The following is a 19,222-nucleotide window of genomic DNA, read 5'->3' as shown; positions in this document are numbered from 1 at the left end:
GATGCAAACCTACCTGTAAAATACTCTCCAAATTCCTGCTCTAACTTGATAGCTCGGTCATAGGTTTTCTTGGCTTGTTCCTCTGTGAGACGCTTATTCATCTCCCTAGGAAAATAAACGATGAAATGTCAGTTAAAATACAACATGAATGAATTATTAACGGTGAAACTGCTTCCTTCCCCCTATCCTGCCTCCCCAACATACACACTGCAAAACAAAATGTGAAAATAAGCCCTGGGAATTTTCCTGTTCCTAACTTAGGAATGGAATATCTAGAAATATTGTGCTTCCATCTTAACCTGGTAGTTTTAGTAATGGGAGTTCAATGCTTTGTGAAACAATTATTATTGAGTGGTTATTATCATTATCATTATAAAATTATACTGAGCTAGACTTTGTTTCCTTGTACCTTGTACTACCCATTGCTCCTCTCTCTGACCTCTGGGGCCAAGCAGAACAAGGTTAATAGACCTTTGGATGCTCAAGGACAGCTATCATGTCTTCCCCTTCCTTCCCTTGCTGTAACCAACTATGTTTTCTTTTCACCATGCCAAGCATTCCCTGTGCTTCACATATTCATCAGATAATGTGGCTTTTTGTCATTTTACCCCTTTGGTTACCCTCCTTTAGGATGTTCATGTTTGTCAATGTTCCTTTTAAAATGTGACTCCTGGAATACACTTTCATACTCCAAATGACAGTGAGAGGAAAAAAGAAAGGAAGGAGATAATTGAAATTTTTGTCAATTTTCTATTGAATGTTTGTACCTAACAGAATTGAATCTTACTAACATGGAGTTTATTGCTGTAGAGATGGAGGGGACTTTAGAGGTCATTTTGCACATGGCGCCATTTTACAGATTAGAAATTTTAGGCCTAGAGAGAAGATGAAGCAGTAAGGTACTGAAGGCAGAGAAAGGAGGTAGAAGGGGCCAGACAAGTCAAACCAGGAGCACCACCTTGACCTTCATTTCCCTTCAGACCTTGATGGAGGTAGCCCAAGACTCTGAACCCAACAGCCTCGGGAATGACAATGTCCTTCTAAACCACTGAACCTGCTTCTAGGTCAGCCCTTATAGCCAATATTGAGGGGAGAAGTCATAGTGGAGATGGGGGCTCACTTTCCTTATCACCACCAGCAACATTTGTTGAACGACTGTCATAAACCTGAAGATAAGAGTAAGGCTAAGGGCCCTGGGAGTGGCAGGCTTCACCTCTTGCCCACTGGTCTTGCTCTTAGAGCCATCAGCTGTAGCAGCAGCTCCTGTGAAGAAAGACCAGTCTTCCTCACCAAGTGTCAACCTATGGCCATACACATAGGCGAGCCAGCCTAGGCACACTGAGGGAGATGCAGGAGGTTGAATGAGCCAGGCAAGTCAAACAACCACTTATATCCTCCCCTTATTCCAATGGAGACAGCCTAGAACCCTGAACCCAGGAAACTTTGGAATAGCAATGCAACTGTTCTCCTGGGAGAGCAAGCATTGTGGAGATAGAGCATGGCCACTGCTCCTATGGGTACTTCAGCTACAGCTACTGAAGACCCAGAAAAGAAATCTGTCATCCCCCATGCCTTTGGGGCTGTCACATAGTTTAACATTATGAACTGGTATGATTTTAGCAGTGGAAATGACATTTAAAAAGGCATTGACATCTGTTTTGCCAGTGCATCCTAAGGACTCTGGGACTTTTGTGTCTGACTTGAAGCTGAAATCTCCCATGAGTGTTGTCCTCCCTATTGGAATATGATACTCCTGGAGAATAGGGTTTGTCTTACTTTTTTATTTGTATTACCAGAACTCAGTACAGTACATGTTTCTTTCTATTCTAGTCCATTTTCCATTCTGTTATCAAAGAGATCTTCCTAAAGCATGGATCTAACCATGTCATCTTACTTTTCAACAAACTCCTGTGGCTCCTCATTATTTCCAGGATCAAATATAAAATCCTCTCTTTGGCATTAAAAGCCCTTCATGATCTGGGGTCTTCCCTCCCCACCTTCCCAGTCTTTTTACACCCGATTCCCCTCAACATATTCTACAATTCAGTGACTCTGATCTCCTTCCTGTTCCCAACTGAGATAATGTATACAAAGTACTATCCAAACTTCCCAGCACTATATGAATGTCAGTTACTATGCTACCATCAGAGTGATAATGATGGTGAGGAAACCTCACTTGCCCAGTCAGTCACCCTGTAACCAGTGGTAATATACTATTATCTGAGGTGCTGATAAGTTTTTTTGGATGATGATAATGATAGAAATTAAAAAAAGAATCATAGAATGTTAGAGCTACAAGGGATAATCTAATTCTCCTTCACTCCACACCCATTTTACTGGTGAGAAAACTGAGTAGCAAAGGAATCAAATCAATGGTTTGAAAACCAGGATATGTCTCCTGATTTTGCTCTTTTCACAAAATCAGAGTTTATTCAGTAAATCTTTTTCAACAAGAACCAAAAAAATGTGTTGGGAACCTCCAGGGCAATTTAATATACCACTTAGAAGCATCAGAGCTTGATGCAATCACTGCACGAACACCAAAATCATTGACTGTGACAGCTTTGATTCACTTCAGAAGTAAGCCTATAATGCTTCAAACATATACACGCCTACTGGCATGGAGGAAAATATATATATTTGCAACATAATTATGCAATTACTACTTAAGGCACCATTAAAGAATTTTTAACCTGGAAACTGTGAACTAAGCAGTTCGTGAACCATTAAATGGGAATCACTGTTCTAGACCATACCAGAAATACCTTTCCTGTTACATAGGCTCCAGAATAATGTTCATTACTAGAGGATCAATCCATCTATTTCACATCAATGAAAAGGAACTTATTCATCCTTTCATTTGGCAAACATTTACTTAATGCCTAGAATGATGCTTCTTCTAGGCTGTGTGGGGGACACAGAGATGAGTAGCACAAGGGTCTTGTCCTTAAGATGCTATAGTTGGTCTGCTTAGGTATCTTCCTGCTCACCTGAGTGTGGCAGAGACAGAATAGAGAAATGACATGCAGCAATAGTTTCTATTAGAAGGATTTTATCACAGAATCTGCCCACCTCCAGGCACTCTATGGTCCAGCCAAACTGGTTCACTTGCTCCCCTTCCTAGTCTATTTCTCCACTCTTACCTTGGTGCCTGTGCAGGCCTATGTGTCCTTCCTGTGCCTAGCATGTTCTCTTTTCTTAGCACCTCTTGGAATCTGTGGCTTCCATTAAGACTCAGCTCAAATACCACATAATACCAAGCCTTTAATGCTGTCCATCCACCCCTGGAAATTACTTTGCATCTACTTTCTATTTACTTGCTCATGGTCACATGGCTTGGCCAAGCCAAGAAGAGAATTGAGATATTTTGACTGTAAATTTAGGGCCTTTGCTAAGAAAATCATATAAATAATGAGTATTTATATCATGCAAAAGTACTTTTTTTTGCAACGTACTTTACATGTTAACTCACTTCATCCTCATAATAATCCTGCTTTAGATGATATTCTCCCCATTCTACTGAAGAGGGAACTGAGACTGAGAGAGGTTGAATGACTTGTCTAGAGTCATCTACTTTAAGGCAGGATTTGAACTCAGGTACAAATAGGAGAGATTACTTTTCACTTGGACATGGAGAGATTCTTTGAGGGAAGACAAAGATATGTTAATACTCTTACTCGGAACTGGGGGTGGAGGACAGCACACAAACTGAAGTATCTTGTAGAGGAGGCTTGGTCTTATGGCTTTATACTATAAAAACAAATGCCCCTTTAAAGACAAAGCAGAATTTGATGTGCTTTTAGCATATATCAGGCAGGCATTCACTGAGAGATTATAAAATGGGATATGAGGATACAAGCTAGAAATGAGATAATATAGGAAGAACCACAATTCTGAGAAGTGACAATGGCTATGCATTTGTTCCAGGTGACCTAGCAACTGCTTTTCCCCAACCCTGCTCCCAAGTCAATCCCCAAGGGTAGGCATACTCTAGGGAATAAATGCTCCCAAGAAGCTTGCCTTAGTCTAAAGGTCACTTTCCCTGCCCTTGGATCCTGGGGACTCAGCTACACCAAATTAGCCTCCCTTCATTCCCCTCCTCTCCCTCTTCCATCCTCCCCAGAAGCAAAGCAGTCAGTGTGCCTAGTTTTGCTAAACCTGAAACTCCATGAGGTGGAACAACTATTGAAGGGACAGTACCTGGAGGAAAATGTACAACACCCTTCCATGGTTTTATTATTTTGAACTTGAATCTATTTCAGAAAGAAATCAGGTTCATAGACTTAGAGACTGAAAAGGGATCTTTAGTTCAGGTCCACCCCCACTCCTTTTTTAAACATAAGGAACTTCAGGCCCAGTGAAGTTAAGTGATTGGCCCAAGAAGACCCAGATGGCAAGGAGTAAAGGCAGCAAATGAACTCATGAACTCTAAGGGAAAGTCATTCAAGGATACCAGTCCTCTGGTCCCCCTCTGCCCTGCCATCCCACAGAGAAGTATTCTTCCACTCTATGATTTTCTTCTATAATATACTACTTTGTAACCACAATTGATTGTAGAATCTCTAAGGTTCTCTCTACCACCTACTAGTAGCACCACAGTGGAAGAAATGAGTTATCCCCCTTAGGCACACTGGCAATAGCTGCTACCTTCTTGCCCCTACAAGTCAACTGTGTTCAAGATCCTGACAATATTGTAGATCAATACAGACTAAAATCGTTTAATATGAAACCTTGCCTGGTGGCTCTCTAATTTAAGGGGAACAGACATTAGGAGCTGTAGAGTGGGAAGGAGCCAGAAGTAAGAAGATCAAGCATTAAGGGAGAAAAATGATGATGTTTTTTTTTTTTTAAAGTTTAAGAACTAAGGACCTTTGGAAGCAAAATTTGTGCTGATTGATATTTGGGCAACACCAAGTTTGAGCTATTGGTATAACTCATAGTTGTATTTTTGAGAGAAAGTATTATTGATGGCAGTGACCTATGCTTAGAGTTGTAATTAAGAAAAGGTAGAATCTTATTACAGAGCAAACCTAAATGCCAAGGGAAAGAATCTCAAATGTCACTTGTTCCATATATTCAAACTCATTTATTTCCATTTCCCCTGGAACTGCTGCCTCAAATGAGAGGCAATTCAATTACTATTGCTTTCTAACAATTAGCCTCACTCCTTCTCTATTCTCTCAGAACCTGGGAAAGTGGAAAAAAAAATTTTAGGAAACAGAAGTGCACACATTTCCAAGGAACTATTGGCCCTCTTCCCCAGGGTGAGTCAAATAAACTTTAATTTTATAGGGATTTGGCAAGGAGGAAAAAGAATGCATAAGTATCTGGCAGTAGTATCATGAGTTTTAAAACAGAGATAAAAAGGCATTATTGTGGAACCCAAAGGGATAGAGAGGGAGTGGGGATGACCTTCAATATACTTACATCAATGGCTCCAATGACTTCGGCTTAATGAAGATGGCAATGGGATAGAGTTGCGCGACTTGTAACCGCTTAATAGCATTTCCTGATACATCGAGTATGCAGTGTTTGCCCTGGTGGAAAGAGATGTATGGAGAGGTGAGAGGAGTGGGAGAGTTAAAAGGTTATTAACTGAAAAATAAAGTAATGGAATATTCATATGTCCTTTTCAAAAAAGATCTATTTTCAAAGTGCTGCCTACATCCAGTGGCCTATATTCTGATCACTAGAGGGTATGGTTTTCTTGCAGGACTCCTAAATCACCTGTGGTAGTAGTTGCCAAAGAGGTTTCTTAAATGATCTTGTTGGGTTGTTTTTGTTTTTTTTAATAGCAACCTTGTGGTAATAGCTTTCTCAAGGTTACTCCTTTGAAGTCTGTACCCTTTTACCCATGTAAGTTCTAGACTGTAGAAAAAAATAAGTGTAACTTCATGGCATTTATTTGGCTTAGTTTAGATTGTAAGGGATAGTCAGAAGCAAGGACTCTCTTTACTAGTACCCTTGGGAAAAAGTAGATACATTCCCTGCGTTAGGTTTAACTTCCTAGGGTCCCATTAAATGCAGGCTGGAAGGACTTTATATGTAGAGAGAAAGTGAATATTGTAGAGAGAGGAGAAGGCCAAAATCAATGACAGTGAATGGCTACTTATCCATCATCTAAATGTGAAGGACGAGCTGAGTCCAACTAGTACTTGAATTTAAAAAGGAGCTCAGACTGTGAGTTCTAGCCAATACAACTTTATGCCTACATTCCAAGTTTGCCTCTTAGGAAGCTCTATTGTCATATACATGTCCAAATAGTCACTGCACATTCTCTACTCAAATTATTGTGTTTGTCCTTCATTGCCGAAGAAGACCATGCCATCAGAGTAATAATGACATGACTTGCACTTGACTTTGTTTTGAGTGAGGGAGGGCTGTGCAGGTCACCAGCCTCACTTCTCCTCCAGAGCCACCTGAGTCCAGTGTAAAATTAGAAAAATTGAAGCAATTGCTGTGAATTCCAATATGTCCATGGATCTCTGTCATGGAAGTGGGTGTTCCTGTGTGACTCTCATATGTGCCCCCATAAATTACCACATGGGGAAATGATTATGCTAATTCAGAGCAAAAATCATGTGTGTAATTGTAGCCAATAAGGCATATTGGTTCTTGAGGAGAAGGAAAAATAAAAGCAACCTTCCAGCATAACTTGTTTATTATTTTCCTTGATTATCTCTAATGATGAACTGAACAACATATTCCCATTTAAATTTTGAAGTCGTAAGGAGTTATACAAGCAAAACAAAACCAAAACTGTTAAGATCAAATCAAATTGGCACATTTTTAGTAAGAATCAAAATTGTTTGTTCCTAAATTCCTTCATGAGGTTGGTTCATGGTACCTAAAAGGCACCCTAGTCAGTAGATCAAGATATAGAAAGATTTAGAAGCATCATCTGGTAAGAAGCTGCTGCTGGTTTTCCCCCTCTCTGCCCCAGCTCCAGGATCCCCTAGAGGGAAGAATTTTTCTCTTTCCTTCCAATCAGGGACTTCATTTTTTTAACAACCTAAATCACATCCTTTCCTCTTCTTCACTCACCCCTTGCCACCCCATTGTGGCCCCTGATACCCACCATACTCCCCCATCTCAGTGGCTCTGCGGCTGATCATAAAGTAGTAATCTGGAATATAATTGTCACAGAAAATAAAGAGAAACAGTCTCTCTACTTATGCTCATGACATTGGAAAGCCACTACAAAACAATATCTTGTTTAACAGGGGTCTATTACAACTCTGTCATGGACAAAATGAAAACCTACAAACTTTAGCAGGTAAATGCATTTAGATTTCTAGGTCCTTTCCCATTTCTAGACCATCAATCCAAACAATTTCCATATTGAGCTCGGAGCAGGGATAAACTCCTAATCCAAACTGATGGACTGACTGCTTGGAAATTTAAAATAAAGAGGATGTGCCCATTCCAGTTGGGAAACAGACCATGGTCCCCCAAGGTGCTAATAAGAAGATAAATAAACATACCCTCTCGGCAACAAATCGCACAGATTGAACGCTGGTTCCATATAAATTATCATTGTACTGCCCAGCTTCTATAAACTTATGCTCTTGGATATCTTTTTCCATTTGCTCTCTTGAAATGACAAAATGATAGTCTCTACCATCCACCTCATAGTCACGCTTTGGCCTTGTGGTATCTGTGAATACAGATAAGAGGAGATTCAAAATTTTAGGAATTCTTCCTAGTCCTCCTGTCCCACTTGACAATCTATAATTTAAGATTAGAACTATTAACAGTACATACGGTAGTGTTGGGGATTAGTCTCCTTATCATAAAGTGTTAGATTATATAATAAGGGTAATCAAATGAGATAACATGTAATTTCATCTGAATGATAGGGATAAGCAAATGAGAGGATATGTAAATGACTTAGCAATCCTTAAAATGCTACATAAATACTGGATATTATTATTCATTCATCAGAGAATTTAAGAAGGTAGAGGTGCACAAAAAGAATACATCAGTAATGGCTTTCTATGATCACAGAGGAGGGGCTAAAGCACAGAATTACATATTGACACCCTCCCCCCGCCCCCCCCCCCCCCCCCCCCCCCCCCCCCCGAAAGAACCCAACACTACTTGGAGAAAAAAAGAGAAATCACACTTACGAGGTACACATGAGCCAAATTTATCAGGGAATTCTGATATCAAGTCATCATTGATCCGGTCCTTCATGGGACCCAGAATAATAACTGGTCTAGTATAATTAACTGGGAAAAGGGAAAAAAAAAGTGTTAATACAGAAGCACACTTTCCATTTTCACCTCATCAGGAGTATAAAACCATCCCTGTCCTCGAGATTCCTATGATGGATTAAAATGGATACACACACTGCCTAATATTTTTTTCCCTAAATAAAGAATCTGTCAGTCCTTTGAGTGGGGATGTTGATATTTAAAAGTAAATCTGTCTCTCTCTGCTCAAATATTGGAAGCTACTCACATGGATGAGTGACAGTTCTGTTTATCAAAGAAAACAATTAAATATTTCAAGGCATATCCATTTCTTTCCTCTGGTTGTACCTACATGATAATAGCACAGTCACTAAATTTAGTCAGTTCAGTGGGAAAAAAATTAGTTAATTGGGCTGTTGGGTATGGGACAAAGACTTTGCAAAGCAATTGTATATTTTGGTGGTATTTTTTTTGACCCACTAGGCTAAAATCATTGCATGTGTTCTGTCCGATTATCTCAGTTTCTGAATGTCAGAGGTATTCTCCTCTAAGGGTGAGAACACTGAATTGGGAGCCAGTCGGCATAGCTTGTAATTGAAACTTTACCACTAATTCATTGTGTGGCCTGGGGAAAATCACTGTTCTTAGTTTTCTTACTTGTGAAATGAGGAGATTGGACTATGAGGGCAACATGATAATTTTCTTTAAATATGTCATTCAGAAGAGTTAAAAGACTAACTTTGCATGGATTCTGAAAGTAGAGTTAGTACCAATAGGTAGAGATTGCCAGTAGGTAGATTTTTAACTCAGCATACGGAAGAGATTCCTAATAACTAGATGTAGCAGTAGGAAAATACAATGAGTTGCTAGAGCAGGTAGTGAGATCTCTGACACTAGAGATGTCCAAATGTAGAATAGATAAACATTTGCTAGGGACACTGCAGATAGAATTCACGTCTGGTATAGGATTAGGTGACATCTAAGGTACCACACTCTTTTCATTCCAAATTGTGTTGTTCCCTTAATTTTCTAGGGTGGAATGAATACTCTTACATGAATCAATTTTTAAAAAAATCAATAAAATTCAAAAGTAACATCTGAGTCCTTCTACTGTTCAAGCTGTGATTCAGACTTTCTACTGCAAATGAATCAGTCAACATTTATTAAGTGCCTATTATGTGCCAGGCACTGGCAAATGAAGATATGGGCTGGCCAGTGATCTTTTGATATCATAGGATAATACCTAGAGTTCTATATTCTCTGCCTATGCAGTGAAGGCATGATTTCAGTTACACAGAAAAGGCTCCCTCTTTTCCGAGGAGTCCTTCTCCCTACCTCATTTGTTGAATGCAATTTTTCCACTAAAATTTTTATACTATAAAAATTCTGAACTCTTATCATGTATTTACAGCTTAGTGTAAATGAAAATCTTTATAAGGAGGAAAAAGCCTGATTTTTTGTAACCTGGAAATCCTTGGTCAGAATCATTGACACTGGAAGACCACTTTGGCCTCCATGAGGGTGCCTTGGGTCAGAAAGGGGCATAGAATCAGAACTTGGGCAGTACCCAACATAAATTTTGCTGACTTAATACTTTTGCCTAGGGATGAGAGGATTTTAGAGCTAGAAGAGCCTTTTGAGATCATCTAATTCAATCTTTTCATATTACAAATGAAGTAATCCAGGCCTAGAGATGTGGTGTGATATGCCTAAAGTTACACAAATAGTGTAAATTCAGGATTCAATCCCAGGTCCTCTGATTCCAAATCCAGGGTTCTCTTCCTGGATTTTACTGACTCCCCCCATCCCCATCCCTCCAGGGTTGTTGTGAGTATCGAATAAGGTAATATCGGTAAAGTGTTTGCACAGTGTGTGACACATAGTAGGTGCTTAAAAATGCTTTTTCCAGTACACCATTTTTCTCAGCCTCTTTCTTCTATATGGCATGACGAAAAACCAAGTCAGTCTCAACCATCATTCCAAAGAGAGCTTTCCTACAGAGAAGGTTCAGAAGTATCAGGGGTATTTTCAGTGATTTCAGAAGATTTACTGGAAGATTTCAGTTGAGTCCCTTCACTAAAATAATCTTTTTTTTTTTTGGCGTAGGTCTATGTTACCAACTGGCTTCTAGTGAGTACCAATTTTAGAGACTTGGTTAAAAGCAGCCTCTCATGGCAATGATTCTGGCCAAGGTTTGGCTCAAGGGATGTGTAAACTCTGACCAATGTCCCACACCACCTAAAGACAATTTTGTTTTTTAAAAAGCACAATGACCACTAAGTTCTAATATGAATAATAATAGTAGCTGATATTTTAATGATCACTTTCAAGTGTGCAAAGCAGTTGACATACTTGATCTGTTTTGAATCTCATAACAAAACGTTGACTTACAGATGTAAGGGACCTGAGAGGTCATCTAGTCCAATTGCCTAAATTTGCTCCTACAGGAAGAGTGACTTGCCAAAGGTCTCAAAGGTCTCACAGGAAATTAGTGGCAGAGCTAGCATTTGAATTTGACTTCAAAGCTAGCATTCTTTTCATTAGATTAAATATCAATTGCCATCGATTAAATACATTACTAAATAATATCAAGTATTGGCATTTCTGTTCTACAGAGGAGAAAACTGAGACTCAGAGGGATTGTCTGGTAAGTAACAAAGGCAGGATTTGAACACAGGTCTTCTGACTCCACATCCAGCACTCTATCCACTCAACCAATCTGTCTTTCCATGTAAGTCAGTTCATAAGGACATCTGGTTATCTCAGGGTAGACCATCCTGGAACATGCCGTTCTAGGAAGTTAGATGGCATAGTGAACAAAATGTTGGTCAGGAAGACCAGAGTTCAAATCCAGCCTCAAACACTTACTAGCTATATGACCCTGGGTAAGTCACTTCACCTCTATTTGTCTAGCTTCCTTAACTGTAATATTGCCTTATAATAGAATTTACTTCTCAGGTTTGTTGTGAAGACAAAATGCGATAATATTAGTAAAGCGTTTAACACAGTGCCTAGCACAAGGTAGCTACTATATTAATGTTAGTAGTTACTGCTACTACTACTACTTCTTCTATTATCATTGCTGCTGCTGCTGTTACTACTGCTACCGCTACTACCACCACCACCACCACCACCACCACCACCACCACCACCACCACTACTACTACTACTACATTGTCACTTGCCCTAGTCAAATCCAGGGAGTCAATAAAACCAGGAGACTTACTTTCCTGCCTTGTGACAGGCTCGTAAGAAAGAATGAGGTCCTCTTGTCCTCCTGAGAAAAGAAAGAAAAATTACAAGTGATTAGCACCAGGTCATACCACATAGCAACCTTCCCTTGTCCCTAAGTACAAGAAATAGAGTTCAAAGTTAATTTTCCTTTCAAACCTCTCCTTGAACCACTTCCAAAGCTCCATCTACTTTCCTATGGCTTATTTCCCTGACTAAATGGCTTCATTAATCCTCCCATGTGGTCATGTACCCAGTAATAAGGTTTCTTATCTAGTCCATGGACAGAAGGCTGTTTTGGGGTTATGTGTGGTCCAGCTGGGTCATGGTTTAAGAAAAACTGTTCTGTCAGACCTCGTTGGTAAATCTAGATCCAGCATCTCTACCCAGTGAAAGAGGATCCTATTCAGAGCCTATCCTGATTGAAAGGTTGTTGACATACAGCTAGAAGCTTCTTGGATTGTTGACAAAGCTTATTACAGAGTGGCTCATGATGAAAAGCTGTTTATTCACCACCATTATCCACCTGCTAACTCCCACGATGTGAGTAAAAAGACAATCACTTTAGAATAGGGTTATGATAGCACATTTTGATAGGTGACAGATTTTTGGACTGAGATTCTTTGAAAAGAAAAAAAAACATGACACCTCATATCTTTGATTGTCAAATTACCTTATTTAATCACCTGAAGAAGCAGACTCGGAAGCAATGGTATGGTCCCAGGACTCCCTAAGAGTCCCTAAGATCCATTTGGTATTCTCTATGAGTTCAAAACTATTTCCATAATAACACTAAGATTTTAAAATTTCAAATGGAGTAAGTATTGGTAGATAAAACCCACATAAACAAAAGCTCTCTGGGAGAACCTCAATGATATTTTAAGATTATACAGGGGTGCTGACTTCCAAAAGTTTGAGAACTGCTGGCCCAGAGGAAAGTGTTATTTAAAAAACAAAACCAAATACTCCCCCATCCCCATTTCATTTATTGGAACAAAAGATCCTAGGAGCAGGTTGTTTTAAGAAATCACAGATTTGGGGTTAGTGATGTCTTCTCCAATGTGCTGTCAGGGGCCAATTTTGATGGAATGTTGTTGAATCTGACCAGCTGTTAAATTATTGATAACACTTACTGCCAAAGCCATGCTTTGAAACCCATGAAAGGGAATCAAAGGCCATGCTGAGAAATCTCCTGAATCTTTGAATAATAACTGGGAACATTTTTTGTTCTGGTTCAGTACAGAGCACAGGATTACAAATGGTCCTTGAATATTAATTTTTTTAGTTAATTCATTTTTGAGACCATATTAGGATATAAATTTCCATTGAAAGAACAGAAGTGGCCACTCAACAGAATCATTTGCATCTCTTTTTGTGAGAAAAGTTTATATAGACTATGCCTCATCCTCTTATTTGTGGGAGACTGGATACAACTATGAAATGTTACTATAAGGTAGGGAACAGATATTTGTCAGAAACATCTTAAGTGAAAGATAGGGAACTGCTTTATCATTATTATTACTATTAATAAAAATAATAATAATTAGCATTTCTATACACTTTTAGGTTTGCAAGGTGCTTTATGCATTATATTATCTCATTTGAGCCTGAGAACAATCATAGGTGGTAAATGCCATTATTATCTTAATTTTACAGATGAGGAAACTGAGGTACAGAGAAGTTCAAGGACTTGTCTAGGGTCACACAGTTAGCAAGTGCCTGAGGCAGGAATTGAATTCCAGTCTTTTTGATTCCAAGTTCAGCACTTTATGTAATGTGCCAGTTAGCTGTCTCATCTTGCTATTTAAAAAAATGTATTTCAGTGTACTCCCTTGAAGGAGAAGAGTTGTAATTTGATATTACTGATATTAGGAATGGATAGGGAGGTATTTGTTGAAAAAATATATTAAGTGCTCAGGATTTAAAAGTGGACACCATTGTATTTTTACACCATTGTATTGCTTAGACATACATGCGTTGTAAAAAAAATAATATAAAGTGAATCAAGCGAAGGAGAAATAGTACTTCCTGTCCTCTCTCCCCTCATAAGACAAAGTCCTGCTGGACACTGAACACTCCTCAGAAAATGACGTGTTCACAAAACATAACCATTTGACTAGTAGGGAAAATGCTTATTGTTGTTCAGTGGCTTCTCAGTCAAGTTCTATTTTTCACGATCCCATTGGTGTCTTGGCAAAAATCCTACAGTGATTTGCCATTTCCTTTTCCACCTCATTTTACAGATGAAGAAACTGAGGCAAACAGGGGTAAGTGACTTTCCTAAGGTAACACAGCTAGTAAGTGCCTGAAGCCAAATTTGAACTCAGGAAGAGGAGTTTTCTTGACCCAGGCCTAGTGTTCTATCCACTGCACCAACTAGTGGTTCCTAAAATGCTTTTTATGAGCTATTATTGGCACAGCTTCCAATCCAAGGATGACTTTTCTTGATGCCATTGTTAGAAGACAGCACTAATGCCCATCTAAATGGGGGGCTATGTATAATAGGGTTATATTACATGTATGCTACATGACTTCAGTTGTTTCAGATAATTAATAATTTTATGGACAAAATAATCAGATGAGGGATAGCTTCTTAAAATATATGGTTTTTTTCATAAAGAGAAGAATCTTTTCAATATCATCTCATTTGATAGCAACTTCAGGATATAGATACTGTAGAAATCATTACACTCATTTTACAGAAGAGGCTAGAAAACTCTCAACTGGCTCTTCAGCTAATAAGTTTCAGAGGCTGGAACTTGGGTCTCTTCCCTCCAAATCCAGTGTCCAGTGGGACACTGCAAGTCACAAATGCAAAAAAAACCCAAAAAAACAAAACCCAAATTGGGGATGGGTATCTTCCTGCTGGGGTCCCCTAATTTAAGTGACCCCAAATACCCCAATGTCCCTAGCTCACCAGTCCTTGTAATGGTTTTAAGGGGCTACTTTCAAGACAAATCCAATGAGATCTTAAACAGCCTGTCTGTAATTATCTATAAATAATAATGATTATGAAACCCCAGGAGACCAACTTTTAGCATTTCTCTCCTAGGATGTGATACTCCTTTGTCTAGTCGTCATGTTTCAATTTATTTCTTGAACAACCAAATACATATACCTATTTATAGCAGACAGAATCACTCTGCTAAGCACAGATCATGTGGCTGGGCATCCTGAAAAACTAGCCTCTGATTTATAAGGTGCCATGTCATGCTTAGCCCTGCTCCAAAGAAGCCCTTGGAGAGCAAGGGATGTGATAGCTATGTATTCAGTTACTTGCCCAATTTTCACTCTCAAGGTCAAGAATGGAAAGCCACAAGAGGGAGGCAGTGTGAGCAGTCAAGGAGGGGAAGGGGAAGAGAAAAGAGCCAAGGCTACCTGTGAGACTACAAGCAAGGACAAAATGAGAAGGCAAAAAGGAATGAGAGAAAGAGTGGAGGAGAAGGCTGAGCCTGGGCCAAAGTCAAAGGCACATCATGGCTTTCTAACTAGCTGCTCCATTAGGAAAATGCTTTGAGGATTTGGAATTTCCTTCTTGTGGTTCCTTCCTATATGGGAGCAAGCCTTTTATGACAATATTATGGAAGATGGGGCTCAGAAAGATCCATCACCTTGTGGCTAAACTGGTGACAAGCACCTTTACAATTAGGTTGCTTCTCAGACAGCAGACACAGAGGCTACCATTGGTTTCCTATGGAAGTCTTTCCAGATTGCTAGGCCTGGTCAGAATAAGTCTGTGCTCTGCTAGCACAGTCCTCATGCTTCTAAGATCATTTCAATGCCCCAGTAAGGTATTGGGGGAGGACTTTAACAGAGAGCAGAAAAATGCAGAATTCTGGGCTATAATTCCAATTTAAAAGTGAGAGGATTCTCAATATCTCTGAAGCCTTAAATTTTTTTTTTATCATTGTTCAATAAGGCTGCAAAACTTCTTTTAAAAATATGTATGGATCTGTAATCCACAAGTATTGTTATTTTCCCCAAATTGAGGGCTATTCTGCCAGCATTACAAGACAATTGCCATCAACATGTTATTTGTCTGTACAAGAGGTGCAGGCACCTGAGGAAAAAACATGAGTTAAAGTCTCTGCCCATTTCATGGGTCTGTTTTAAGAGCTTCAAGACTGAGAATGGAAGAACAACTTGGGGTAGTGTGAAGTCCTGCCCACACTTGTCAGCATTACTAGGAAACACTAAGGGTTCTTTGCTCACAACTTCTTCAGTAAGTCAGAATAGAAGGAGATCTATGTGGCACTGGGGTATAGTATGCCAGGCCAGCAGCAAAAAAAGTCGAATTGTTTCTATGCATGGATACTTGAAAGCTAGAGGAGTGGAAAAAGAACAGTTTCTAAAAACACTGTCTTGTAACCAGAATAAGATGAGGATAAAATGGACTTGATGTTTCAAAATGGAGAATGGGGGATATTTAATTAAGCAGCAAAAAGTAGAAACTACAAGATGGTAGACTGTAATTTTACTCTCAGATTGAGAGGATTGTCCAAGTCCTGATATTTCTATACCCTCTCCCTCCTCTGCTTGCTTGGACTCAAAAATAACCATTTTACCATCTGCTTTCTTTGATTTCTGGAAGCCTACACCTTCACTTCACCCCTGCTCTGAGCACAGGAGGCTCCTTCAGATAACTGGGAGGCCAGACCTGAGTTTTGTTTAAAAAACATGACTCATTCATTTTCCTCCTGCGAATTCCTCTGCTTTAAAATACTCCATTTTTTTGGTTGATAAACACACTCAATTAATGAAGTAGTCATTGTGGAATTTTCCCTCAACTACATCTCAAGGAACATAACTGAGCTCTGGACAAGGTGACTCTAAGAATGGGTATGAGAGATTCCGAGAGCATCTTTAATTTCCTTCATGAGACAAGTGGAACTCGCAAGGCCTAATGCATAGTGCCCAAGAATACAGGTCCACAAATATGGTTTTTTTAAAATGCTTTTCAAAGATACGGTTATATAACTGGGCAATGATTTGGAAATTTTTGTAAGGTGATATATTGCACAATAAGGCAATAGGCCTTCTAATTAAGCTATATATTCAGTTAGTTTCAAATAATGTTGAAGAGGAGGAAATACTTATTCTGTGCATGAGAATTAGAGGCTCAGAAAGATCTGGGCCTCCGATTCTAACCACTGCCAGTTCTTGACATCTTCTCCCCAAAGCTAACATGGAATGGTTTTAAGCATGAGAAGAGGCCTCCTAGACGCTAATACTGGTGTCCTTTGTAAATTTTAAAAACAGCTCCGTGGACAGGATATAAGAGAGTGAAAAGGAGAGCAAACACCAGTAAGACACTAGAAAAAGGCAGCTGATTAGTACTCAAAAGGCAGGTAGCCTGGAAAACACTAATTAATCTTTATCACAAATCAAAATTCCTAATCAGTCCCCAGTAGAAGGTAGAAAGCAGAAGAAAGGCTAGTTATGGTTTCTTTTTGTGAGCTGGTGCCATGAGATCCTTATTGATTTTCATTCACTTGAGGATAGTGAATGACGGGAAGTTGGCCCCTGGAACTTCCCCAGAGGAAACTGGGAAGGTATAGAAATACAGGACACACTTTTTCTGTTTGTCTAATACCAAGAAATTACATTTCTGGCTGTCCTTTTTCTTCACAGTTAATTTACTTTTCTTTTCCTTTTTTTCTTTTTTCCTTCCTTCCTTCCTTCCTTCCTTCCTTCCTTCCTTCCTTCCTTCCTTCCTTCCTTCCTTCCTTCCTTCCTTCCTTCCTTCCTTCCTTCCTGCTTGCCTGCCTGCCTGCCTGCCTGCCTGCCTGCCTTTTTATAGCTCTTTGAATAAAACTCTGAGACACAAAAAACTATAAATAACCTCAGGCTGTCTTGCTGCTCATTGCACAAGTGAGACACAGAAAAGGGAAATGACTTGACCAAGGCCACTCAGGTTCCCCTGGCTGCAAACCTAGGTGGCACCTTTCCCACTAAACCATGATTTCTCTTGTCCCTCTAATGCAATTATCCTTACTAAATTTAATCTTGTTAGGGTCATTCCCCCAGAATGTTGAGATATTTTTTGATCAACAAAGTTGAAGAAACAAGGCCATGATGATGAATAGATCAGAAAATAGAATCCAGAGGCAAAAAGGACAGCTTGATGCCAAAAAGTAGAGTGTGAAGTAGCTACCTCCAAAGCTAATGGAATCTTGGGCTGCATTAATTAAAGTACAGAATCCAGAGAAAGGAGGCAGTGGTCTCATTGTGCCTTATGTTGAACAGACAACATTTAGTGTATTTTCTTTATCTTGTGGGCGTCTATATTCTTAAGGGAAATGTTGACAAAGTAGAGAATGTTCAGAGGAAACAAACCAGGATGGTAGGAGGTCCTGGGACCACGGTATTTGGCTGGTACGTATTCTAGCACCTCCTGAAGTGCTGTGCTCTGCGCATAGCAGACAATTAGTAAACAAATACACTATCATTATGATTACTCATTGAATTTAGTTTAATTTAAAATAAGGACCTACTGAAGGAACTGCCATAGAGAAGAGGGGAATGATCAGTGTCTTCTAATATTTAGTGGGTTGTTATGGAAAAAAAGGGATTAGACTTGATTTCTGATGTTTCAGACAGCAGAAAAAGCTAGTGAGTAGAACTTACTGGTAGGTAGAGTTTGGTTTAACATGGGAAAATTTCTATCCATAAGAACTGTCCTTCAACAGAAGGAACTGCCTTACAATGCAGTGAATTGGCAACATTGGATGATCACCTGTCAGAGATATTGCACAGGGGATTCTGGGTTATGAGGTTGGATTAGACAACCTCCAACATTCTTTTTAAGAATCTATAATTCTCTGTTAAACACCCACAGGTCTTTCTTTAAGTATACAAAAAGCTAGCCTCCTCAATGGTTATTAAACTTAATTACCATTGAAGGACTATTCTCAAAGCTGATGTTAAGGATGGAAGTTTATTAATTAGTCTAGTTCAAATGCAGAAGGACACTACCTTAATATGAGAATTGAGCAAACTTTTTAAAGGGGGAAAAGAGAGAATGTATGATATCTTGGGCACTCTCTGAAGAACATTTTTTTTTCTTTCTGGCTATATTCATAGGATGGTGACATCACAGATTGAAAATAGAAAAATAAAAATTGAAAAGGATCAACTCCTTTTGTTTAACTTGATAGCAAATAATACGCATATTTATTTTTTTCCTTGACTAAATCAAAGTTATTTTGGCATCATGAATCAGTTTTTCTCTGTGATACATCCTTAACAGTAACAGGACTTGTCTCCTGGATGACTTCATACGCCAAAGCCTCATGTTGTAACGGTTAGAATCCATCCTATGCTTATTCTGAATAATGATTTAATGAAAAGAAGTTATAATTTATGCCTCATTTTATACTTTCTGCAATTTTCTAGCATTCCTGGCAATTGCTCTCCAAGGAATCCATTTCACTGTGAAATGAAAATTAATCTTACAAAAACAATCAGGTTTTCCAATCATAGTATTTACCTGTGCTGGACACTGTAGCAAAGACCAGTAAGTAGGTGGTATGGAATCATGGTTATAACCCAATGCTCAGAGTTGGGTAGCTGGCTTCACATATTAAGCAAATGGCTTGAGTTGACCAAATAAGTAACTGAAGAGAATTTTTGGAAAGTCATCCGTTTTTTCCTCTGTGTAAGTTCATTTCCCAATAGGATTATTTCACTTTTAAGTTACCAGTATTGAATTTTTAAAAAATCTTTTTCCCCAAAATATGAATATCTGAAGAATTTATGAATTCATCTGTGTAGTGAGCTTTCAGTATAGGAATTAG

The 19,222-nt window shown here is 39.0% G+C and overlaps 1 protein-coding gene across 13 annotated transcripts in view; it reads right to left on the bottom strand.

Annotated features, from left to right (window-relative positions):
• DLG2 (discs large MAGUK scaffold protein 2) overlaps positions 1–19,222 on the bottom strand; it is a 1,590,913-nt gene that overhangs the window by 11,768 nt on the left and 1,559,923 nt on the right. For all 13 annotated transcript variants that reach the window (XM_072610680.1, XM_072610682.1, XM_072610692.1 and 10 more), the window contains 5 exons: positions 11,422–11,472; positions 8,130–8,231; positions 7,485–7,657; positions 5,428–5,537; positions 14–105 (listed from right to left, as the gene is read on the bottom strand). In XM_072610680.1, coding sequence (XP_072466781.1) covers positions 14–105; positions 5,428–5,537; positions 7,485–7,657; positions 8,130–8,231; positions 11,422–11,472 — 528 coding nt within the window. The remainder of the gene's footprint in view (positions 1–13; positions 106–5,427; positions 5,538–7,484; positions 7,658–8,129; positions 8,232–11,421; positions 11,473–19,222) is intronic.

Source organism: Notamacropus eugenii, chromosome 5 (genome assembly GCF_028372415.1).
Source record: "Notamacropus eugenii isolate mMacEug1 chromosome 5, mMacEug1.pri_v2, whole genome shotgun sequence".
Lineage (NCBI taxonomy): Eukaryota > Metazoa > Chordata > Mammalia > Diprotodontia > Macropodidae > Notamacropus > Notamacropus eugenii.
This window is presented reverse-complemented; position numbering and strand designations above follow the sequence as displayed.